The sequence below is a fragment of the Durio zibethinus genome, chromosome 6 (assembly GCF_047325235.1).
Source record: "Durio zibethinus cultivar Kanyao isolate XHJ-2024 chromosome 6, ASM4732523v1, whole genome shotgun sequence".
NCBI lineage: Eukaryota > Viridiplantae > Streptophyta > Magnoliopsida > Malvales > Malvaceae > Durio > Durio zibethinus.
This window is the reverse complement of record NC_143167.1, coordinates 8,861,953-8,888,124: the sequence shown is the minus strand read 5'-3', so window position 1 is coordinate 8,888,124 and position 26,172 is coordinate 8,861,953. Positions and strand designations below refer to the sequence as shown.

General features: G+C 30.1%; 1 protein-coding gene and 1 pseudogene across 7 annotated transcripts; one reads left to right on the top strand and one right to left on the bottom strand.

The window, feature by feature from the left end:
* The first annotated feature begins 5,088 nt into the window (after positions 1–5,088).
* On the top strand, positions 5,089–7,059 carry LOC111284310 (uncharacterized; annotated as a pseudogene).
* A 1,991-nt stretch (positions 7,060–9,050) lies between these two features.
* On the bottom strand, positions 9,051–24,312 carry LOC111284978 (NAD(H) kinase 1-like). 7 transcript variants are annotated; one of them, XM_022874155.2, is made up of 12 exons: positions 23,817–24,312; positions 22,051–22,219; positions 21,832–21,951; positions 19,538–19,675; positions 16,616–16,827; positions 16,130–16,243; positions 15,856–15,950; positions 14,545–14,651; positions 12,565–12,638; positions 11,856–11,934; positions 11,379–11,686; positions 9,051–9,625 (listed from the first exon to the last, which is right to left on the bottom strand). In XM_022874155.2, the coding sequence occupies exons 1-12, from the start codon at positions 23,841–23,843 to the stop codon at positions 9,317–9,319; spliced, it is 1,752 nt and encodes a 583-aa protein (XP_022729890.2). In that variant the 5' UTR covers positions 23,844–24,312; the 3' UTR covers positions 9,051–9,316. The 7 variants fall into 7 exon arrangements, with proteins under 7 accessions (XP_022729890.2, XP_022729891.2, XP_089618208.1 ...); XM_022874156.2 differs by having other exon boundaries at positions 24,026–24,182; XM_089762082.1 differs by having other exon boundaries at positions 19,538–19,697; positions 24,026–24,140.
* Positions 24,313–26,172: the final 1,860 nt, after the last annotated feature.

Here is a 26,172-nt window from a genome sequence, read left to right as displayed (position 1 = left end):
GTTTATGTAGTTTTTACACAAAAATGCATTTTCATATAAATTGAATTTGTACGAAAATGCATTTACTTTGTTAAAGTGGTATTATTTCAAATCAAATAAATAGGTAATTTTTTGTAGTTTTATATTCAAGTTAGCTCCTTCCACTTATTACCAATGGCTTTAGGTTAGATGTTAACATGGTATCAGAGCCAGAATTTTCTTTTTGTTGCTTGTTCCAAATTTATCACATGGTAAGCTTCTTTCATCTCTGTCTACAAGTGATAGAAAGCTATTAAAATAGTTTTATCTCACATCTAATAAATATTTTAATTTTTTGTAGTCTTATATTCATGTTAAATCCCTCCACTTACAGCCAATTGGTTTTAAGTTGAAAGCTTAACATACTTTAGGTATGTATCTTTCCTTTTTCTCATCTTATTTTCATCTCTGATTTAGTACTATTGGTTATTATGGCTAATTAAGCCAAGCCAAAAGCTAATTGAAGAAAAGGATTATGATACCTTACAGCATTACCTTTGATCTCTGTGCATAAAAATCTTTATTCAAGTGCTTTGTGTCAAGGCAACACAAAATATTGAAACCATTCAATGGTTTTAATAATCTCTAAGTGAAAAAAAGAGGATACTGGAAACATAGAAGTTTATGGAGCAATTGGCTATTACTTTATTGAGCTTGGAGACCATGAGAAAGCAAAGAAATTTTATGATAAATATATTACTAGGTTGGTAACAGAATGATGAAGCTACATGTCCAATAGTTCTTATAGACATCCCATTTTGTCTAAAATTTTTTTTTTGTATCAAAATGAGTTTTGATTTTTTTTTTATTAGGGCTTGATTCATATTGAATTTTAGATCCATAAATTAAAAACACACAATTTTATTTTTATTTTTATTTTTTGTTGTTTTTTTTTAGTTTAGTTTTTTTTATTATTTTTCTATCAAAAGTCAAAGAGTTAAAGCAAAAAAAAGGTTAAAAAGGTCAAAAAAACAAAAAAAAAACATGGGATTATTTTTGTAAAAGGAAATCCGTAAATTCGATGTTGGATCTAGTCAAAGGTTGAAATTTAAGGGTTCATTGCTTATGAAAATTCTTGAGCCCCAATCCATGAAAAAAAAAAAGGAAAGATTTCATAAAAATAAAATCTTAAAAACTCTTTATAGATTTAATTAAAGTCAGACTCTTTCCAAATTGAAAGGGATTTGATTCATATATAAAGAACGAAGTTGCAATCATAGGCATGAAGGAAAAAGAAGTAAGAAACAATTAACAAATTTCCAAAAGTAATTCGTCAAGAAAAAGTTTAGTTCAACAATCACAATCAAACACAACCAGAGAATTAGCAAGCATAATAATCCCGCGATCAATTTGCTCAACAAAGAGCTTCAACAGGCAATTCAGAGCCAACCATCAGCAAGTTCAAGCAACTAACAAACACCAACAGAATTGGAATCCTATAAACACTTAACTAGTTTCTTGCAATACCTAGCATACCCGTACCCAAACCATTCTCAATTCAACAAAAACAACCAAAATCCAAGCTTACAAACAACCCAACAATAAAAAGCAATATCTAAAAACCCAAATAAAAAAATCAAGACCCAACAAACCTAGAATTGACATGTTTAACCAGCAAACCTCCACACCAACAAAATAAAAAACTCATTAACAACGAACAAAACGCAACTATCGGCACACAAGCAAATAAGTAGGAAAATTAACAAAAAAATAAAAATTGCAAGAAGTCTTCACAAGGTTTTTCTGTGGATTTAGTTTTTTTTTTTTTTTTTTTGAAGTTATTGGGTTTTAAAATTGAGATAGAAAATGAAAGGAAGAGGCACTGCTAATGGTGAAATGGTGGTAGCATCCCAATTTTTAGACTTGGATCTACTTGGTTTTAGGGTTTCTTGAGAATTTCAAACCCAGAAAAAGAAAAAGGTAGCTACAAGGATTTAAAAAGGTTTTTTTTTTTTTTTTTAGGTTTTTCATTAGTGGTCACTAGCAATAAAGGAAGGAGTCAACGAATGACGAATTGTTTGGTGTTGTCAGATGCCGGATTCAAGGAAAGATAATCGGTTTCTAGGTTTTTTTTCCAATAAAGATAAAAAACAAAAGACAACAACAAAAAGTAAGGGGCAATTGAAAACTAGCTCAAAGTGCTGTGAAGAAAAAGAAGGAGGATTCATGCGAATTTTAACTTAACCCAGATTTGGGGATCCAGGAATCTTGACCCAACCCGTTTGGCAATTACAGATGACCCCATTTTTTTTTGTTTTGTGTTTTTGTTTTTGACTTTTGATTTTTCTATTTTATTTTATTTGGTGTTATTATTTTTAATATTTGAATTAAAAAGTAATGATGAAAAGAAGGGAACAGTCTTGATAAGATTTTTATAGTTTTATGATTTTTTATTATTTTTAATATTTAATTGTTTACTTTTATTTTTATATTTTGCATGAATATATATTTGCCTTATGTTTTGCATGAATTTGCATATCTAATTATTTATTTGCATGATTTATTTATTTGCATAATTATTTTCGCATGATTAATTAGATAATATTTTTTATTATATTTATTTGCATTATATTTTTAATATTTTTTATTATATTCATTTGCATTATCTTTTTACATGATTACTTACACAATTTTTATTATATTTATTTGCATGACATTTTGCATGGAGTTAATTTATTTGCATTATTTATTATGATTTATTTTTGCATGGTTATTTTTGCATGATCTTTGCATGTTTTAATTATGATATTATTGCATGATATTTTTCTATGATATTTTTATAGTAGTTTTTATATGATAATATTTTGTAAATGAATAAAATGAATTAATTTTTGATAAGATATTTAATGAATCAAATGACGAAACATTTTCAAATAAATAACGAGTTTATTTTGAATACTTTTAAGATAAGAAAAAAAAATTTTTTGTGCAAGCCTAAAACCTTTTTTTTCAATATTTAAATATCAAAATTAATAAAAAAATCATTTTGATTAAGACTTAAATAAGATAACATGTAATTAATTTAGTATTAATTTAGGGTGTAAAGGGATACTAATGCTTTATCTACACGTAATCGATTCTCGAACTTAGTTCGTAAACTAAAATTTATTCTTCTTAGAAATCCTTAGCTTACACTTAGAATAATCTTAACAAAATATATATTCACATAAGTGAACAACTACACCTATATAAAAAAAATTAATGATGATTTTATAATTTTTTTATCTAATTAGTAGGTTCTCAGATTTAAACGTAATAGCAGTTCTGTCTAATGTAATTCTAAATAGTTGTAGAGATTGCGGATGGCTGGCAGATATAACCTTTCCTTTCTGCCTATTCTCCCACTTTTAGAATCGGTGGTGGTACTTGCAGTTAACGGAGGATCCATTAATTTTTTGAGATATATTCACTTATAATATATATAATTGCATCAACGTTTTATTGGATTAAAAGACATTGTTTTATTTAATCGAAAACTATCGACAAATAGAAAAACATTCAGCGTTTTTCAAAAATTTTGAATTTTATTTCCAGATTGCAAATCCATTGACGCATTGTTTAAAGCATCAATCATTTTTGAGTTTACAGTGTCCATTGAAGAATTATTAATCAATTTACTAATTTTATGAACAGAAAAGATATTCAAAAATATTTTATTTTATTTTTTTAATTTTTAAATTGTACATACTTGGATACACCTATTTGTGCAGTCCTGCATATACCACGATTGTGAATTTAACACTGATTTGGTTGGAACATGAGTTGTGACTCTTATTTTTTTCCAATTACTCCTTTTCCTTTTTCTTTTTTTTCCTTTTTCTCTCGTCTTCAGAACCCATGTTTGTTGCAGGTACTGAAATTATGAAATTATTGAATGATTATTAGGTTTGTTCATGCGTTGTGACTGATGTACATCACTTCCATCATTTACGGTTGCACCATATTCGCGTTTCCAACCTCAACCAGTTGAAAAAAATATCTTTCCTAAATAGACGTGTGCATATAGAGCATTACAGGTGGTTTGAAAATCCCACGGATACCATAAAGTTTCAAAGCCATAGGAATATGCATATTTGTTCGTGTTTTGAAATTGATGAATATGTATATTTATAAATTTTTAAATTATATAGATATGTATATTTGTTAGTTTCAAAATATGAACTGGATATGCATATCTGCTTGCATATCCTTTTGGTTTTTAAATCTACATATATATATATATATATATATATAAACATTGACATTTAAATATAATCGAAAATGAGTTTTCATGAGATTTCAAATAAAAAAACATATATGGAAGAGTTTTTGAGATTGAAAGCTTAAAAGTAATAAGGGTGTAAAGATAAATAGATGTGATGAGATCTTGGCTGTAAAGAGCAAATTTTTTTAATTTGTGTTTAAATTTAACGTTTGTATGTGAAGAATAAAATTAAGATTGCCTTTTGAATTTTTTTTAATAAAAGTAAAGAGTAAAAGGGGTTTAGGGTAAAATTAAAATTTCAATTCGTTTTCATGACGATGGAAAATCACATATCTTACCATTAATAAAAGGGTTTTCCTTTTAATTCTTCCAATAATATACATTTTCCTGTATCCTAGCCTACTTTTTGTTTACCCTTTCAAAAGAAAAAGAAAAAAATAAAATAAAAATAAAAACCAAACATTTGCATGTAGTCTTAAACTTTTCTTCTTCTTTTTTTGGTTAGAAGGGTGGATGAAACAACAAAAAATATAATAAAAAATAAAAATTATGAGGTGCTCCAAATAAATGCCTTGAGGCTTGAAGCAATGAACTCGTTTTTTTCCGTTTTTTTCTTCTATTTCATGAGATCAATGTATCCTTATCACGAGCAGAACGGACAAAACTCCCTACTTTTACAATTTTGTGATCACAAAAAACTAGTTTAATTCACATGATTAAGCCAACTTAACCAATAAAAATGGCTTTATAAACAATTTTCAAGTGCAGAGAATCCGAACATATATCAAATTTTCTCTATCATTCCATTTACAATAAAAAAATTCAGCTCAATGCAGCAAAAGAATGCATATCTTTCTCTTGCAACTTTATGCAAATTTCTTGCTGTTTCAGGCCTTGTCCTTTTTTTTTTTTTTTTTTCAAGGGAGGGCAATGTCCTATTATATGAAAAGGGAGAGGGGATGACTTAGTTCGAAACCAAGCTCTAATATCTTTCTTAAGATTTCTTTGCCACTAGATCAAGAAGTAGAAGACAGGCCTTGTTCTTTTATTTTTATACAACCGATCTTCAGCTGGTCTTTTCAGTACTCCCTTTGAGCACAAATGGTCAACTTCATTTCAAACTACTAGCAATTCTCCAATGGATTCTCCAACCAATATCAGCCACATTAGGTTTGTTTTAGTTCGCTGCTTAAGAACATGGAAGTATAGAAAACCATACATCGAAGCCTGGTGGCGACCAAATGAAACCAGGGGCAATATTTTCTTGGATTCACCTCCTACGGAAGAATTTCTACCTTGGTTTTCAGATTCTCCTCCTTATCAGATTAATGAAGACATCACCAAACTAAGAATACACCCAAAACTTGTGAACCCTGTCGAGGTTCGAATGTACCGTTCAATATTGGATGCGTTTAGATTAGGAGAAAACAAATATGTGAGATGGCATGTAATGGCAGATGATGACACCTTTTTTGGTTGATAACTTAGTTGAGGTACTATCAAAGTATGATCATAATAAGTACTATTACATTGGGACGAATTCCGAGTTTGTTAAATCCAATTATGATTTCTCTTTTGACATGGGATATGGTGGAGCTGGTTATGCTTTGAGCTACTCCCTGGTGGAATCCCTGGTCCCGGTAATGGATGCTTGTATTGAGAGATATCCACACTTGTATGTCAGTGATCATCTATCTTCCTCCTGTTCAGCTGATTTAGGTGTTGCTATTACTATTGAAAAGGGAATTCATCAGGTAATTAATCTTAATATCCATATTAAAAATTTTGAAATTACTCTGCTTGCAACTCAAGAAAATATAAAGATGAATCCAAAAATTAATTCAGATATTTCAAACTACCTTTAAAGTGCATCCTGAAGTTTAGAGTTCAAATTTCAATACTTGCAATCTTTTTTTTGTTTTATCTCCAAACTACTTCCTTTGGTACCAAAAAAGGAAGAAAACATTAAGATCATAACTTTTTAGTTATGAAAATTTTAATTTTCTGATATTTTGAACGCAGATTGATGCAGTAGGTTATATATCAGGGCTCTCATCGTCTCACCCCCAGTCTCCTCTTCTCACACTTCACCATTTTGGCAGCATAAACCCGATCTTCCCGTCCAAGAACTGCGCCGAATCAATACAACATCTGATGGAAGCTGGAAAAATTGATCAATCGCGTCTGCTAGAACAAACAATCTGCTACCACAGGGCAACCAACTGGTCTTTTTCTGTTTGATGGGGATATTCTGCACACATATATGAAAAGCTAATGCCTCGAAGTCTTCTAAGAAAACCCATCGAGACATTTGGTCCATGGCATAAGCACGCTAGGCCTCCATTATACATGTTCAACACCCGGATGCCATCTAAAGATCCATGTGAAGCTCCTCATGTATTTCTTCATGGATTCCATCAAGAAAATGGAAAACAATCTTGTCCTTACTACCTACAACCGGAAGTCGCAACGAAATTTACAGCCTTGTTCATCATCTGGCAATCATTCTGCAGATTCTATCACCAAAATTCAAGTTTTCTTGCGGCCAACAATGCGTAAGGAGGTCGGTCTTCTCAGTCTTTGGATTGCATTTATAATTTTTATTTCATTGATCATTGATGTTTGTAATAATTTATTTCTCAGGCTGGAAGAATAGAATGCTGCGACGTTAGATATGTGGCTGGCATGGATGTTGCCAACGTTAAGTAGAGAGCTTCTATAAATGGAGAAGTTATTGCATAATTGTAGTTTGATTTAACCAACAGCATAATCTGGTTCATCTCCCATGGAGTATTTTGTGGCGTTTTGCCCAACTCCTCCCATATAAGAATCGTTTTCAATAATCAACTCATTAGTATTAATACATGTGGAAGCCGCAATGAGGATAAATCTTTTTTATGTTATATAAGGACTGCAGCTGGAGTAAAGATGATCTAAAAGCATTGTAAAAATAAATTAAAATAGTGTTTGATAAATTTAACATATAAATGCTTATGCCATAGAATGTTAGAAAAAAAAAAAATTTTATATTATTTTAATATTTTTAATAAATTAAAATAAAAAGATATTTTTATTAATTATAATAAAAATAAATTAATTCAATAGAAAATAGACAAAACAAAATAATATATATGAAATAATATAAGCTTTCTTATAATTTGGTAATCTATTTAAGAATAATGTGAGAATGTAAAAAAATTTTCATTAAATATTTATTATTAAAATTAACACTTTTTCAAAAGGCTACTTCGCTTAAAAGTTTAAATCTACTTTCCAATAAATTAAAACTTTTAAAATTTTGAGAGCAGAATATATGATTTTTGTTTTTACAATAGATAAACTCTTCATAAGTTAAGTCAAGACCTTACATTTTTTTTTCTCATTATTATTCCTTCTCAAAAAACATGCAATATTTAATTTTTTTTTTTATTTTGCTTGTCATAGCTAAAATTAGTGATTAGCAAAGAAAATATTTAAAATGAAAGCCTAATTAAATTTGCATGTGAAAAAACGAAAGAAAAAAAATTAAAAAATTAATGATATTTAATGTTATAGGTGATAAAATAAGCGGATAGTTATGGCACAACCAACACTACTTAGTGCATTGCAAAAGCCAACTTTTTGTCCCATGGCATTTTCTTTCTTGATCTTTTCAACTTCCAAATGTTGGGATTTCTCTTCTTTCTCACAAGCTCTGTTTGTTTTGTCAAGATTGGTTTTCAAAAATTTTTTTAAAATGTTCACTTTTTGACAAAAAGTAAAGATTTTTATTATTTAGATAATTAAATGAAATATATATTTTTTAAAAATTTATTCTTTTTTTAAATAGTAATATTGACATAACTATTAAAATATTTATTATTAAAATATTAAAAAAATTTAATACTTTAAAAGATAATATTTTAATCATAATATTTCATGTTAAAATATTATATTAATACTAAATACTTAAAACAATGCTAGTTATTATTAAAACATTTATTTAATATTTTAAATATTTAAATAGAATTATTATTATTAAAATATTATATCTATTAAAATAAAACGTTAAAAGTAGTACTAATATTTATTATTAAATATTAAAGATTTTTATATTATTAAAATAGTAATATTACTATATTAAAAATGTTTATTATTAAATTATAAAAAAGTATTATTTATTTATATTTATTAATAAAATAGTAATATAAGAAAATTTATCATTAAAATATTTTATTTCGCTCTTTTCTTCCTTAAACTTTAAAATATGAGTGTATTTTGATAGAACAAAATCATTGATCACTCAACAAATTTGTTTGCTTTAGTGACATGGTTTTATTATTATGCATTTGAATTTAACTTATGCTTGTTAGGTGTTTGATTTTATTGCTTAAGAATGTGTTTGATATATAAGATTATGATAAAATAAAATAAAATAATATTATGAATATGATTACATTAAGTAATGTCATCCTATTTTGTATTTGATATGTACAAAAATTAAAATAGAATAATCTATTTAGTAATCAAAATTATCCTTCTTTAAAATCTATACATTTAATTTTTAAGAATATAATAAAACATATAAATTTAATCTCACATATTAAAAATAATTCTCTCTATTTTAAAAAATTTGAATAACCCTATACTAAAAAGATAATTATCAACTTCTTTCATCTATCATCTTATATACTAGACGTAACCTCAAAAAATGGGATACGTCTGTGAATTGAGCTTGAGAAAGAACAAGTTTGAATCAAAGTGAAAATGAAGGCAGCTAGATTTTTCCATGTGTTTTCAGCTATTGTTATCAGCAAGATACCATAAATTTTGAATAATCCACGGCCTGGAATTTTGAACATATATGCTCAATTTGATAGATTTTGAATGTATAATACCTCTATTTATCTCATAGTAGCATACACAGACTTTTTAAATACAATTTTCGTTATCATCGGCAGAAGGACAAATAAAATGTTCCTTCCTACAACCATATGGGGACCACTTTCAAATTTTCAATTTGCTTTCTTACCCCTTCCCACAAAGACTCTTGAAACATATGACATGTATAAGTTAGATTCAAACTAGAAATGCTAAACTGAAGTTTGGAATGTCCTATAATTCCTGAGGGCCGTCAAACGACTGGGTCTTTCTAAGATTCCAATGGAGGCCTTCATGTATGCTGCGTAAAAAATCATTAGTGGAATCAACTTGGCATGCCGTAGGCACAGGCCAAGGCGCCATGCTGCACAAAAGAGCATCCCCAGCAGCCAACTGTTTTCGGTCCTTTCCATCAAATGATGCCCAAGCAGGACTTCTGCTATTAAAAGGCACCACTATTCGCACTGTTACATGCTCAGGCAATATCAGAGGTCGAAAGGATAATGAATGTGGACAAATTGGTGTGAACAAGATACCAGGGACCTGCAATTACAGGAGCATACACCAGCAAGATATTTTTTCAGTTATATGATCATAATTATACTCTGAAACTAGATGGAGAAACAAGTGATATTAAAACAATATCATGAAACAAGACCTAGGACAAAATCCCAAGTGTTATGTCACCAAATGTGTATCAAGAAGATCTAAACAAGCAAAAAAAAATCACTGATAATTTGTCAAAGATAGTAATAAACTGAGATCAATACTCCAATTTTAAGTAACTACAGATTTTTTTCATCCTCTCAATGATGCTATTCATCTCAAAAGATAATATTCCACAAAATCCCAACCTTGTGCCAATTCTATCGATAGATGCCCACCTTAAACCATTCTTTATGGCTTTGTTGACTAGAACCAGAATTAAGTACAGAACATCGAATTTTGCTTGATATCTCTATCTCAAACATCTTTTCTATTTGCCTTAGTGCTTCTATATCTTCAAAAAATGTAAAGTTTTAGGCTTCTTAGTGTTGCCAGGCATTCATCTTCAGGATCATTCCAAATATTTCATTTGCTAGACATCTAACTTGGTTGGATACCAATCTGCATAATCAATTACTGACGATCTGAAGGAGAAAACTTGCCAACCAAACAATCAAAAATGCTACTTTCATTTGTTAGTCTTGCAGTTAAAATGAGTCCTTAGCTGGGCAACCTATTAGTCCAAGAGAGTCCTGATTACATCCCTCAATTGTTGTTTCTTCTCAGTGAAAACATCTGGAATTCTTTAATGATATTATACCATGACGGATAACCAGATTTAAATGGACTTCATCATGGTCTTATTTTTCAAAAGGGAATTCCATGAGGATGCCTCCCCTCCCAAAGTTTTACTGGGCAGGTAGAAATACCAGTGAGATCATGAAAAACAAGTCCACAATATAACCATACATTACAATTTGCAAAACATGAAAAAATATTATTTATTGCTGGTGTCACTTTTTCTTACTACTGTTGTTAGCATTACTGTACAACCTGTAAAGAATACTTAAATACAGTTCTTGTGGGCAGTGCTATTCTCGTTGTTCTAAAAGGTCTGGTAATTGATGACCACCATCACCCGATTTAAAGTTGAATTTCATCCCTACCCCAATGGTTCGACTTGGAGGTCTGAAGTTCAAACGGCTCGGAGCAAACAAGAGGGAAGGGAGAGTTTATGAAATGGGGGAAGGCTGACCCATGTTATGCAATCCAAGACCTAATGGATCTCCTTATGTACCAAAAAGGAAAGTTGAATTTCAAATGAATGGTCATATAAATACACTATGTAGTCAGAAAATTTATTACATTGTCCTTGCTTCTCTACTGCATAAACAGACAAAGCAGCTGTTCGTTTCTGTGCAAAGGAAACCCTAGCCATAAGCTCTAGCAGTCTGAGTTCAGAGAGAATATGTTCGTCTAATTATTTCCTTTGAACAATTTATTTTGCTTAACGCCTTCATCACATATTAATAGCTAATTAGCTCTTAAACTATAGCTTATAGGTAACTGCTCACCTGAATCAGAGTTTCAAAAAAGCAGAGCAGCATTGACTAGTTGGAAAAATATTACTAGTATAAATCTACTCTTTTGTTTAAACATACTATTGCCTTTCGTGAAACCAATCTAAATGGAAGCAACAAACTATACTTTAGAAGTTTTAGTCATCAAAATTCTGACAAGTTCTCATTATATTTGGTAAACATGATATTTTTTCAAATTTAATGGCAGTTAAGATGATATCAGAATTTACCTGTGGGTGGACCATTGATCCTCCAGCTGCCAATGAATATGCAGTGCTACCAGATGTTGTTGATAAAATCAAACCATCCCCTTGCACACATGTGACAAAGGAATTGTCACAATAGCATTCCAGATTCGTGAGGTATGATGATATTCCACGGTCAATTGTAACCTCATTCAGAACAAGAATAGGCTCTTCTGCTTCACACTCATTTTTAGCTGCATCTCTAACAACACGGCATAGTAAGCGGTGTCGTAATGTTATACTGATGGGTCCCCTTAGGATAGAATCAAGGCATTCTTTGAAATGTTCACTATCTAGAAGAAGTCAAAGAATTTTCTTTCTAATTTCAATATGTGAGTTAGACAAGCATTCTCAATTAAAATGAAAAAATAAAAATAAAAAACAATTTTCAATATAACCATTTTCAATCATCAATTCATTCATCTTTCATTAAAGAAATACTTCAAAAATATTTAAGGATACGAAAAGGAGTCATAAAGCCCAAAGACCCTAAAGAAAATGGAACGATTGGAGGAACAGGTCCTTTGAACATTGATGCCGCCTGCAAAGAACAATTAGATAATAAATGATAATAAGCATGAACTTAGAAGAAATAAAAATAACTAGCTCAAAAGAAATTCAAAGGCACAAGATTTATATGCATTGATAAGTTCTATCCTAATGATTATAGTCATGTTGAAGAAACTGTATCCATATAAAAACATGATCGTATAAAACTTTGAGAAACAAATCGAGGTATGAATTCAGAATTAACGTTTAATGCAGCAAGTTTTGAATTTCATAAAAACAACCAAGAATAAACTAAATAAGTAGCTAACTATAACTCATAGAAATGAAAAAAAAAAAAAATCTTAGAAAATTTACTAACTTCCACTTACACTAATGCAAATGGTTTTCTAAACTACACATCTCTTCCCATGTTTTCATTAGACTCTAAATGGCATTCGCTGTTAGGATGTTTTACCACAATCTTCAAAATCCAGGCTACACATTTTAACAAAGTTTAACATCATTTGTAAAGATATGGTACAAAAAACTAAATTTAAAAGTCATTTGTTCTAACACAAAATGTGAATTGCACCAACCAAAGATCCAAAGTGATAATTTGATATGTTCAAAGGTTTGTCATTTCTTTTAAAATATAGGCTCAATCAAAATAGAAACAACATACCCACAGTACGGTTCCATCACCACCAAGAGTTATAACAAGATCAACTTTCGTGTGTAGGAGCAAAATTTCCCTGTCTACAAAGCAACATAATAAACTTCTAATAAGAAATCAGAATATCATCCAGAAGTCAAACATAGTTACATGATAAATACATCAAAATAATTTAGTACTAAAAAATTAAGTACAGAAGCATCAGCTCCAACTACCGATAAGCACTGAATTAAAAAACAATAACTGTAGGTTATTTTGCTGGCATTTGACCTGCAGTCAGCTCATTAGATAAAAAAAGGTACTCTGACCAATTTAGGCAAAAACAAAAGCAGTTAACCTATTGTGCCAATATAACAGTAATGTCACATCAGTTTAGATAAAACAAGCTTAGGTTAGCTGTGCAGCAATTTTTTTTTTTTGTTAATTAATATTAATAAATTGAAATGTTATTGAAATTAGATTTAAGTAAAAAATTTCTTGCTGACTTATAAGTGGATCTTAGTATCTAAAAAAAGTTTTCTTAAAATGCCCAAAATTTTAGTTTAGAAATGTTTATAATATCAAATACCAACTCAATCATAGATGTTCTTTTTCAAAATTGATTTTAGTATTTAATTTCATCACAAATAATCATAAATGGTAGGTTCATGTTATTTATACTTTGAACTATATGTTAATTAATATATGTATTAAAATGTTTATCAAACCAAAATTTATTAGTACAATTCACAATTTACACTTAATGGTTGTTTAAAAAAAATTAAAGTGAAAAGTTACACATAAAGTAGCCAAAAGAGTAATAATCCTAAAGTGTTAAGTTTAACTGAATTCACAAATTTAACATTGCAATTAATTCCTTCGATTAACATCATAATGGAGAAAACTATATTAGTTAATGAATTAGGTGAAAGACTACATTACTAAAGTGATGAGGCAAAAAAAAGAAAAAGTGAATAACACAAATTCAAAGTGTTAAAGAGAAATAAATACAAATTATATCTTATAAACAGCAGAAGAGGCAAAACAAAACAAAAAAAAGAACACTGTTGAATGAAGAGTGCAGTGGAGAGAGAGGTGACACTGTTCTCACAAAAGTGTCACTAAACTCTTCTTTAGTATATAGTAATAATTTATCCTCGTAGGAAGCCAAAGGCTAAGATCAGGGTTCTTCATCAGAAAATAATCCTCTTTGGCCCAAGGATGGGTATCTTTTGTGGTTAGCAGGTCATTAGTATATGAATATTTATAAATTTAGTCAAGGTTTGGCAATGTCAAGGGTATTTTGGTAATTTTTGGATTTCCCAGAACGAGCTTTAGTCCTGGTTGTTGGGGTATATATGTCTAGTTTGAGTAACAAGGGATTTTATGTGGTCTTTAGTTTATTATATGTTTTATTACTATGTCTAATAGTTTCAGGGTTTTAGAATATTTACAACAAGCTAATATTTGCAGATCTACATCTCTTTGTAGAATGTTTAGAAGGTTGATTTATAATAGAACACTGGAATTATCGAGGAGAATCTTTTATATTAGAGTAAATAGAGAATTTCCTGCCTCCGTTTCTTCTTCGCTCTTGGTACAATGTACTCGGGTTACTGTTCCACAACATGGAAACCTCTTCCTTAAAACTAGTTGTTTCTCCTGTTTGCAACCTAAATTAAATTTGTTCTTTCTTGACTTTCAGCCACAACTACAGATACAGTGTATTGACTCTCTAAAATCATGAGTTTGAAACATGACTTTTTTAAATAATTTATTTAAGAAAGCAAATCAAACTGAAAAAGCAACAAAAGAACGACCAAGAAATCTGACAACACTATAAGCAATCAGAGAGTTAAACAAAAACATCAAAAGCTTCTGTATAGGCAGCACCAAAGACATAATAAGCCAAGGATCAGATATTTGATTTGTAATGGATTAGGTATTAATGTAAAAGTAACTACTTTAATACGCAGATTTGACATTAAGCATAAATGACTAACTTCTCACCATCTTTCCATGTCTGTACATAGTTGAAGTTGGTTGACTCTGTCAGTAGTTCAACCCTCACACGTGGTTCAACATAAATGTTTATCTTTTTCTTCTCTTTCAACCATCTGGATTAAAGATGAAGAATGAGACAGATAAAAAGAAATATGCAACAGAAAATGAAAAAAAAAAATGTATTTGTTCTTTTAAGTCATGCTGGCATGCAACACTGTAAAGATAATAGCCAGCCAATATACTATCAAAGAAGTTAATGCAAACCCAGAGAACTAAAAATAACCAACAATTAACACAAAGTTGAAAGGCCCACAGAATATAATAAGTACAATACCCAGATATTGGAAACTTTATCTTAAAGCAATTGGTATCACATACACCTCAACCAGCCCAAACACCATCTTGTGTCCAGAACTAGGAAATCCTACAGTGCCTTATTTTTAAAAATACTTGGCAGCTTTAATATTTAAAAGAAAACAATTAAAAGCATAAATTTCTTCACAATAAACATTTGTTTCAACGAGGGAGGTCAAGGGACAGTGCAATCTAGGAAAAGCAACAAGCACCCCTCTAGACCAAGAGCCCTGACTGAGGCATATGCCCTCAAAGCAAACAGGTTCACAAAAAAGGCATACCTAGTTAAGGCCCCTTTGTCTTCTTCATTTTCTATTTTCTATTAGTTGTATTTTAAATTGAAAGAAGGACAATGTGTCATTATCAATAACAAGAAAATTTGATTTTTTATTCACAATTTCTTGTTGGATATAGATGCAACAGTTTGAACAAACTTATTCATCGAATAGAGTTTATAGCAGTTTCAGTAAGTATTAGGTAACCTGCAACAAATATTTCAAACAAACGAAAATCATTTTTAGCTTTAAGTAGCTTTAAGGATCGTAAATACATTTAAGGGCACATACAATTATAACCACTAATACCTCCTAGTTCCCAAAGTACAGGCATCACATAAACAGGAAAGGGCCCGACAATAAACCATAGGACATGGATGAGTCCTTCAGGGAAGGCACACAGAAGAGGGATGACTAGTGCATCAGAAGCCACTCATATTACAACCAAAAAACAGGATGCAAAAGAATTGATTAAAAGAAAGAACACAAGAAACTCCAAAGCAAGTGCTTTTTTTTTTTGGATAATTAACTCTTAAAGCAAGCAAAGCAAATTAAAATGTGCATTATTTCAAATGTCTAGAAAAGTTTTGCAGAGATTGGTTAAGGCAAAGATGAAAAGCATGTTGCATGAAAACTTGCATTCAGAATTACGCAATGTAAAACTAATTATCATTATCAACATCCGCACCTGACCATTTGTGCACAAAGAATTCGAACAGAAACTGAATTCGGTTTTGTCAAAATAAGCACAGTTTGTGGGTCAGATTCCCACTTCAGAGAAATCTGGAAAGAAACAAGGATTTACTTAAAATGACAGATATGAGGCACAATAAACAAACAATATCCAAACAATATTCTAAGAGAAGATTTAAAAAAAGCTTACATCAGTCCAAGATAGAAATTGAATTACTTATAAAATCGCAGCAAACAAAAGCTTCTTAACAGGATAGAGGAAGCAATACCTGTTTACTGCTACGTTCTGCCGTCGTAATATTCCCTTTTTCAAAAGAGACAATGTCATGCTTGTGCTGATCACCATTCTCACCCTTGCACCACCATGAAAGTTTAAATGATGCCTGTCACAGAATATAGTTTTCAATAATGTGATCTGAGCATTTAAAGTAGTAATAATTTCACAGTTGGAGTATTGGATAATGTTTCCTTGTTACTACAGGTTACAGCTGTAGGCACTCAAAATTAGTTTGAGAGAATGCCTAGGTTGTCATGGAAAGAAATATGGAAAAGCTGACTCCTGAAATACTAAAAAGACATGAAAGGAAAGCTTCCCAAAATTTTGTCCAAATAAAAAAATATATATATCGAACATCAGGAAACAGTAAAGATTTAAGAAAAAGATTAAAAAAGACACAAGCTAAGTGAACAAGAAAAAAAGTATAATAAGCAAGAAGGTATTGATTCAAAGTAGAAGGTTAATAAAAAGCCGATACCTTCCTCATCATCTTATTACAATCTACATTGGAATTCGAATCTGATTCTCTGTCACGAAGAACCTCATGAGAGCAAATCCCATGCTTCATGCAGCCTTTCTCACGATGCTCATCTGATTCATTCTGCAGCATCAATTGGTTGTCTGAGTTCTTTATTGTCCTGCAATCAATACCGCCATTTTGCTCTGCAGAGATCCGCTCTGCAATTCGAGCTAGCAAATTTTAAAGAAGTAAAATCATTTGTGTTAGACTTTAAACCAAAATAGAGAGGCCAACACATACAAAAGCACGTGCAATAGAGAACCATGATCATTACCATGAAGTACAGGAACTTAAAATTTAGAGCTCTTCAGAGGAAGTAAAAGCATGCATAACTTTAAAAATATGAGGAATTCAATAATACAAAAGCATAAAATGAGGAATGAGAACAATAGTGATTAATGGACATACACAAGCCCAAGCAAATAGGCTTTCCACAATTTTAAGAACTTCTCAGGTTTAAGTCAGGGCTTCCACGGCCACACTTATAAAACTCTATGTGTGGCTATAAAGCAAGCACTAATCTAGAAAGCGAACCTAAACCCCCAATCCCCTTTTTCTTTATTCGGCGACACAGCAGAATACTGTGATGAGGACAACACTGAGGTCTCCTAATCATATATTCATCTCTCAATCAGCTGGGAGGCTTTAAGCTGCTTCCTAACTTTTCTACAGAGTCAATATACCCTTCCACATTTGCCATATGCAGGCCAATTTCCATCCCAAACAAATAGGCTTCCACAATTTTAAGAACTTCTCACTTCTCAGGTTTAAGTCGGGGCTTCTGTGGCCATATTTTAAAAATTTTTAAAGCATGCACTAACCTGGAGTGCAAACCTAATCCCCACCCCTCTTTACTTGAATGTTGAGGAAGAAGAGTAATGTGATGAGGACAACAGTATAAGCTCTCCTGATCATATAGTTCTCTCAAAATCAGATGGGAGGCTTTAAGCTGTTTCCTAACTTTTGTATAGAGCCAATACACTCTTCCACATTTGTCTATGACATAAGGAGACCAATTTCCACTGCAAACAAAGCAAGTATCATGAAAAGTTTTCCCACCACCATAATTCCTCTCCAGCATTTACATAGAGATGCACTCAAGCAACAAGGACTCTTAACATCTCAACAGAAATCATGTACAAACAAGATCCTTTCCCCCACTAAATGAATTATTTTGGAAAGTCCCAACATTTTTTCCCTCCAGCCCAAACAGTCAACTCTATTTAACATATCTGCTACATCCCATAAGAATTTTCCTGAACAGAGGCATACAATCAATCATAGGCTTGACATCTGCAATCCATACAATAACAGAGAGAAGGCCCTTATTTTCATTTTCCGCTGACCCAGTCTACCAATAACCATCCTCATCCACTGTTATGTTTCCTTTTAAGTGTTCCAACTTTAGATAACAACATTTAGTTGGAGAAGAAGATACCAACTATTATATTGCAGAAGCAAAATAGGTGCCTCAATCAACCAGATTGCTTAACCATTTTGGCCAGAAGGATAAAAAATAAAAGAAAAATCAAAACACAAAAAATCAACAACTGCAAGTTGGTTCGGCAATATGAAATGTAGGAATGTGACAGGATTGACAGATAAAATGCTTAAATAAACTCAATGCTATCCAAAATAATCTACATATATTTTACCTCTGAAAACCAATTTAATTACATTCACTCTGATTCTTAGAGGTCATAACCTAGCTCAAGTACCCAACAACTGAGAGTAAATATTCACATGAGAAGATTTCATTTTTTATTATCATCAAATAGTCAACATTTTCTTGCCAGTATGTTAACGTAACTAAAACCTTAAGAAGAAAAAAAGAAAAAAGCAAAAAAAGAAAATTGGACCTCAGACAATGGCTTCTGCAATTCAAGATTGAAAAGTAATAATAAGAAATAAAAATAAAACAAATTGTAGTAACGAAATTTTATGAGATAGAGAAGCAGAAATGACTACAAGAATTTGAACAAATTATTACAGGAGCAATTCATTAAAATAGTTGCAACAGAAGGCATACTAAAATTTTGAACGCCAGATACATCACACAAAAAAAAAAAAAAAAATTGAGGATGGAATCCTTGATGCATAAGTACTTAGTTAAGAGCCACTTACCAATCTCTTGTATTTTAAGATTAAACATGAATCTGTGCTGATAAATAATGTAAACTCATAAGACAAGAGAAACAGAGAAGTCTGTGCCATTCTCTGATGCAATGGAAAACCTTCCGGAGCTCTCAAGCCCAACTAAGTGTGTTCAAGTAAATAGAGCAGCAATTCATGCAAAAACGTTGAGCATATCCAATAAACCCCTAAATAGACCATTTTGAGAAGATCAAAAATGGATGATGACAATGTCTATCCAAGTGAATGATGTCACATAAAATATGCAACTAAAACTCTGTTTGTCTATGCTAAGGCATCCTATATGGCTAATATATGTGTAAAACTCCATGGAAGTATTACCATCCAGATTTAAGCTTTATCGCAGGAAAGATTAAGTGCAAAGTTTATGCCTAATTTGCTTCACTTGACAAGTATCTCCAGATTTGGTCAGCCTCCGCAAAGAGATAAAAGATGCGACAACCTTCCTTTTACTTGGCTTCCATTTCAAAGAAAACATTTCTTAAACACCCAAACAATCTTATTTCCTTCAAACCATTTATACACCTCTAATATAGCTATTGTACCAAAAACTTGCATAAGCATCAAATAAAACCTTTAGCCATACAATCCCACAACTCTTGCAAGTGAATTAACTTTAACAATGTTTGTTGCTTTGACAGTTTTTCAGGACAGGATAGTACTGTGATGATTCTCTAGAGGAAGCAACAAGATGACTGATAGTACTGTGAAAGTTTAAGAAAATACCTTCTGATACTCTCTTTTTTTGTTCTTTCCAAACTTCCCAGAAGACAAGACATGGAAACATAATTCTTATCATTTCGATTGCATTATCTAGAGAAGTCCGAGTCCACCAACTTTGTAGCATTTCACAGATATTGTTGCCTGATATTGGAATAGCCAGAATCTGATAATGAGTCCAATTGATTAGCAAGCTCACCAAAACCAAACAAATTGTCTAATTTTCAATACTTGTGAAACAAGAATGGTCTGAAAGCTGCTCCAATGTAATGAAGCAAGTCCAACTTTATCCCTCCTTATGATAAACAAATTATCCCTCCTTACATAGAAAGGAAAATCATACAAAAGGATAGGAGCAGATCTTCAAAGAAGAGTGCAGAAGAAGAAGAAGAAAGCAAAATTATTCATCAAAAAAAAAAAAAAAAAGGAAAATGAAGACAATGTCCAAATATTAAGAGTGATGAAAATACTTCTTACAATGTTTTGCAAAATCAAGACTATTTGAACCTCTCCATTTCATCCAATCAACTTAATAAGAAATCAAAATGAAATTCTATAATATATTTCATATCAATTCAAAATATCCTTTTGAATTCTTGCTCCACTAGATTGAAATAGGAAACCTGAGAGACACAATCATAAGTTCATAACCAGGCTAGATTGAAAGCTTAGAAATCAAAGAGGCCGCTTAAGCATTTTCTGATCAGTATCACAATTTAGGCATGAAGGATGAAAACAAAGATTGGCAAAATATTTGATAGAACAATAGTTTGTTTGGCTGGAGTTGCAGCAAAAACTACTATTGAAGTAGAGCTTTTGGCAGTGTGCTGTCGTATTAAAATCATTTGAAATAACTAGAAATATAATTTGTCTATGAGAATACAGTATTATATTTGTCTATCAGCTTCACATTGTAACTCTTTTAGAAATTCTAAGGTTGAATTTTCAGCTTTTAGTCCGAAAACTCATTTTCAACTTTTAAAATACCTAAAAGTTGTTTCTCAAAGCCCTGTTTCACCCAGCTTTAGCATCATGGAGTGGAGAAGTTGGACCAAACTGGCACTACGAATTATATGTCAAATCGTAAACAAATAAAGTACATCAAAAACAAAGATCCATCTAAGAAAAAGGATGACGTGAGGAAAGGAAGCCTTCTCCTGATGGCAGTGCCAAAGAATTTCCACTGTGCAACAAATAAGTTATTGGTAATATCAACTTGCTTGCCAAAGCTAAACGATTAATAACATCTAACTGTATAGAATCTAAATTGCAGAACACCTACACCTATCAATGTCTAGTATCATAGTAGAATCCTTAAGGCACTAAATAGGTAAGGGGCATTAATTGGATTTGTTGTTTAAAAAACCCAAAGCTATGAGAACTCAGAAACTACAACATGAATATTGCTTAGTTAGTTTAAACTAGAAATAAAATAGCATCAAAACAAAAGCGGAGCTAACTTTTCTGCCCATAGAAAATTCAAGCCCATAAAAGATTCAACTTAAAAATTAGTTTCTCTAAAATAACACAGAATTAGTTTCTCTAAAATAACACAGAGAGACTTCTGACACCAAAGTGAACAACCATCAAATCATGCATGGAGATAAATACTAACTTTGTTGTAGAATATATGCTCAATACTTAAGTGAAGTACATCGCACACATAAAAATCATAAAAATAGCATAAATTAGATAAACGGCATTGCAAAAGTGACTCATTTACCTACCCTGTGCAGGGAAATTTTCAAGTAGAAATAAAATGACAGATGCATAAAGCTGATGAAGTGTTCTGCTACGAATAAATACATATAAATAGACAACAAAATGAAAAAAATAATCTTCACATGACTGCAAACTTTTGAGATGTTCTTTATTCCTTCTTAATGACTATAAGAATTACGAGAATAAACACCAAATGTTGTGTTGTGCCATCAAGAAACAAATTGTCTATAAACAATCTAGTAGGAGAAGGAGGAAGAACAAGGAGAAGTAAAGATTCAAACCAGGCATATGAAGTTCAATATGCACCATTCAGTTAAGCAATTGACAAGATCAGCAATATCTTTTAACCAAGCTAGATTAGGTTTTAGGTGTAAATCAAACAGCTAGCAAAAGAATCCTAATCTGTAGCTTTTTTCTGGTCAAACTCAAGCCTTCTTTTTTTTCCTCTTGTAGAGAAATTTGCATATCAATAATTATCTAAGAAATACCTAGCATATGAAACACACATGATGTGGTCAAAAAAAAAAAAAAAGAAACGCATATTGACAGAACAGCTATGCAGTTTAATCTTTAAAAACCTTTACGCTCCATCTGTATATTCCTGGTTCTCTCCAGCTCATATCTACGTTTCCATTCAGCAGCCTCAGCTTGTGCAGAAGCCTTTCCTTCAGCAGCACGTCTTAATGCCTTCGCAACAGCTAGTAATGTGTTCAAAATAATAAGCATAAAGAATGAAATAAAAAACAGATAGTTCAATTGGAAGACATGTATGCAGGGGAAGAATGAAATAAACATACTTCTCAAAGCTTCTGAGAACTCTATAAGATGTTCATCCATTCCTTCAACAGGAGTTTGTTGAAGAAGTTCTTCCACTGCCTTCTCAGAATGTAAAAATAAAAGTGAATCAACAAAACCATTCTCTGGCTTAGAGCATGAAACACTTGCATCCCCATTTCCAAAGGAAGCCTGTTCAAAGTTGATATATATGACATTGATTCCAACCAGAAAATGAAATATGCATTTTTAATATATATAAACCATTGATGAAGGACATAATTGATGACAGCAATCGCAACTGTAACTCATGGTAGTAAATGTTAACTTACACAAAGAACCCATTGATGAAACATGTTAACTCACACAAAAAACATTCATGAAGGACATAATTGCATCAAATTCTCTAAGGCCGTAGTTGATTGTTATTTTAGTTACTTGATCAAAAAAAGAAATTGGGACAAAAGTGATAATATATACTTTTTTCACACATAAAAGACAAAGTTTTGAGCTTATGGATTTTAAAAAAAAAGGTATGATTTCACATCTACATAGAAACATGTTGTTTGAATTCATATGACAGTGTTTAGCCATATATTCAGTTTCAATAAAAATATGGTTTTCTATTTTACTATGTGCTTGTACTTTATAGCAAAATGTATAGATGCAAAAAAGCAAGTAGTACAAAGGCAACAATCAAATAAAGCCTAGATTAACTAATGCATTTTAAAGATTGAAAATCATTAGTTGTTTCACCTGACCTCATCTTACTTTTTTTTTTTTTTTTTGTAATTCCTCCCCATGCAACACATCACAAAGTTAGCAGTGGCAACAATGCAAAACAGACTGCCTCAAAAATGCCCAAAAATATTTTGAAAGGAAAGAATACTGGCATTAACATATTTAACCAAATGAAGCACAATGATCATCAATCACTCTTCCACAAGCCTTCCTATATGGAAATTAGAATAGTTCTGGCAGTAAACTTTGGCCGATTCTTCCATAAATATGGCAATCCCTAATAGGATTCTAGAAAGTTCTAAAAGTAGGCTGTCTAATATGCAGAAACGACTCCAATGAGATAAGTACATGAATCCGACAAAAGAGACCAGGAGAAAGAACTAAACATCCTATTGCCTGTTTAACAGGCCAAGACACAATTCAGGTCAACCAAAGCCAGGTTGTTTTGAATAAACAGTTGGTAACGAATGTTATAGCAGTAATCCTACAATGCAACACGCGTGCAAGAATGCACAAAACTTCCATCTCCAATAACTAAAATTTCCAACAAGTTAATTGAATTTCATAGTTTATGAAAATCCACTATGAAATTCCACAAAATATTAGAAGTTCACAACACTATGTGTTTTACATACTCAATTCAAAATTTTCACCTGGATATCCATTTCTGATCAATTAAAGTTTCTAAAAATTTCTGTTTTGTCAGTTTCACAAGAAAAACCCAAAACTAGCTGTACCTACTATCCAAAAAAAAAAAAAACTGATAGAATTCTTTACCAAAGAAAAATAAACCCAATACAGAATAATAATAATAATAATAATAATAATAATAATAATAATAAAAGATATAATTCAGCAGCAACAAAACAACCCAACAGCAGAAAGACAGAGAAACAAACCCTAATGACACCAAAGCAAATAACCCAAGAAGCAAAGTAAGAAATTTTGCAGAATTAAAAAGCACCAAAGACATGTAAAGAAGCCATGTAAGATATGCATCATAAACAGTGCAGATAAAAAGGAAAGAGGGAGAGAAAATTATGATTACAGTGGAATCAAACTTGCTGGGAGACATGGTTGTGTGTGAATACGAGGGAGATGAGGGGCAGTTGAGAGAAAGGAAAAGGAGAAAAGGGCAGGTTTTTATAGGGATGGAAGAGGTGCAGCTATTGCGATCAGATGAACATGTGCCATGAGTTTGATTTGGTGAATTCTGTACAATTTGAAGTAATAATTAATACAAGATTTCTCCTTTACCTTTGCCATCCATTCCATTTTTCAACCCCATAATTAAATTGTTAGGCAGTCAGACAACTAGAAATGTTTGGTTAGGGGTCCCACTGACTTGGGTGTTCCCGTGTTCTTCTTCTTCTCTCTCTTCAAACTTGATCTGCTTCTTTTATTCTTTTCTTTTAATTATCAAAAAAAAAAAAAAAAAAAGAAATTGGCGAAAGCCTAACAATCTGATACTTGGTGGCATACGGTGGTCTGCCTCTTCCACGTGGAGATCATGTGTTGCTCAAACACTCAAACTCAAAGGTGGCGTAATAATAATAATATCATGAATTGATGGTCTTAACGATAATGAAATCCTCTGTTTATTTTCTTTCGATCTTTCTTTTTGTTTGAAAAATTGAAGTTGACTAATTGGATTTTTCAAACGGGACCATCCACCTATTTTAAGAAATAAATTTTTGTAAAACTAAATTCGATCATTAATATTTACAATTTTTTTTCCCAAATCTTATTAAATCTCGGCCTACTTTATAAAAAAAGTTGAGTATTAATTTATCATTATTTAAATTATTTAAATTAGTTCTTTTTCCCAAAAATGATTTTTTTAAGTTTACAAAAAGACTCATTATTTAAATTAAAGTAGTCATTTTTAAATAAGTAGTTCATTCACAATGATAAATTTGTTGAAATCGAAAGACATTTTCTTTTTATTTGTTGTTGAATTCAATTTCAACTTTATAGATTTTATCCTTTTAATATTTTTCTTTCCGCAATTAAATACATGTCAATAAAGTATATATTGTGAATTTTTTACTAAGTAAATTTAAATATATGAACATATAAAAATAATTATAAACTTACTTAACTAAATATATATAAATATTTATTTTTAGGAACATGGCTTGAATTTAAGTCGTAGATGAAATGCATTTAAGTAATTTATTATAGTTTATTTTTAAATTATAATCATAATTAAATATTATTTTCATATAATAAATTAAATAATTATATTATTATATTATAATAAAACTACAATCTAATCCTATTTAATATATATTATATAACAACATATACAAACAAATTTATCACATAAACACCTATGTGGATAACTATTTTAAATGACACATAAGATAGTTTTTTAAAAGAATAATATAATTTTTTTTAATTACAAATTAGATAATTTAAAAATTACAAAAATTAAGTTTATCTAAATCTTTTAACAATATTTTTTATTTTGATTTAAAAAATTATATTTTTAAAAAAATTTAAGTAAAACATTAAAAATTCAAGTAATTTTATGTAAGATTTTGAAAATTCAAAAAACTTTCATCTTAAATCTTTAAATAATAACATTATTAAAATAATTATATCCATTTGAATTCTAATTATCAAATTTATATTTCAAAAAAATATAAAAATTTTAATATTATCTTTATCACTTTATTATATCTATTTTAAATTTTAAAAAATTAATTTAAAATTTATCTATTTAATTATAATTGCCACTAAAGAATTTTTTTTACAAATTTAAGACTACAAATGTATTGCGTTATACATCAATTTTTTTTTTTTAGTAACTTTTTAAAGATATATTATATTACTATTGTAATTTTTTTTGTTTATAAAATTTTTAAAGGTATATTTTATTGTTATTACAATTTCATTTATATGAAAAATAATATTTTTTTCAATTTATTTTTTCTTTTTTTACATGTTTTTTAATATTTTTCATATTTTGTATAATAATTTTTTAAAGATTATTAAAGTGAAAATGTGTTAATACTTCTTTAATTATTTAATTTATAATTCAACAATATATATTTTTATTTTTTAAAAAAGATATAATTTATTTTTATTCAATATAATTTTACAGGTGTATAAATGTTATTGTAAACAAAAAATCTAAAGGAAAAAGAGTTTTTTTTATTTTCAAAAAATTTATTTTTAATAACAAATTAATATATTTATAAATTTTATATATGTCATAAGTTTTAAATTTTTTAATATAATTTAAAAAAGAAATCAATTTATATATATTCATATTAAATAAATAAAATTATTTCATACAACACAAAAGTTATAATCTAATTATTAAATAATCAATTAATAAATTAAAAATAACTATAAAATCAAATTTATACACAATAAAATTTGAAACTAAAATCTCA

Coding starts and splice junctions, on each gene's coding strand:
- LOC111284978 (XM_022874155.2), bottom strand. CDS start 23,843: ATGTCTCCCAGCAAGTTTGATTCCACT. Junction 21,952..22,050: donor GTTCTCAGAAGCTTTGAGAA/GTATGTTTATTT, acceptor ACACATTACTAG/CTGTTGCGAAGGCATTAAGA. Junction 14,652..15,855: donor CTTTGTGCACAAATGGTCAG/GTGCGGATGTTG, acceptor TCTTTAATCCAG/ATGGTTGAAAGAGAAGAAAA.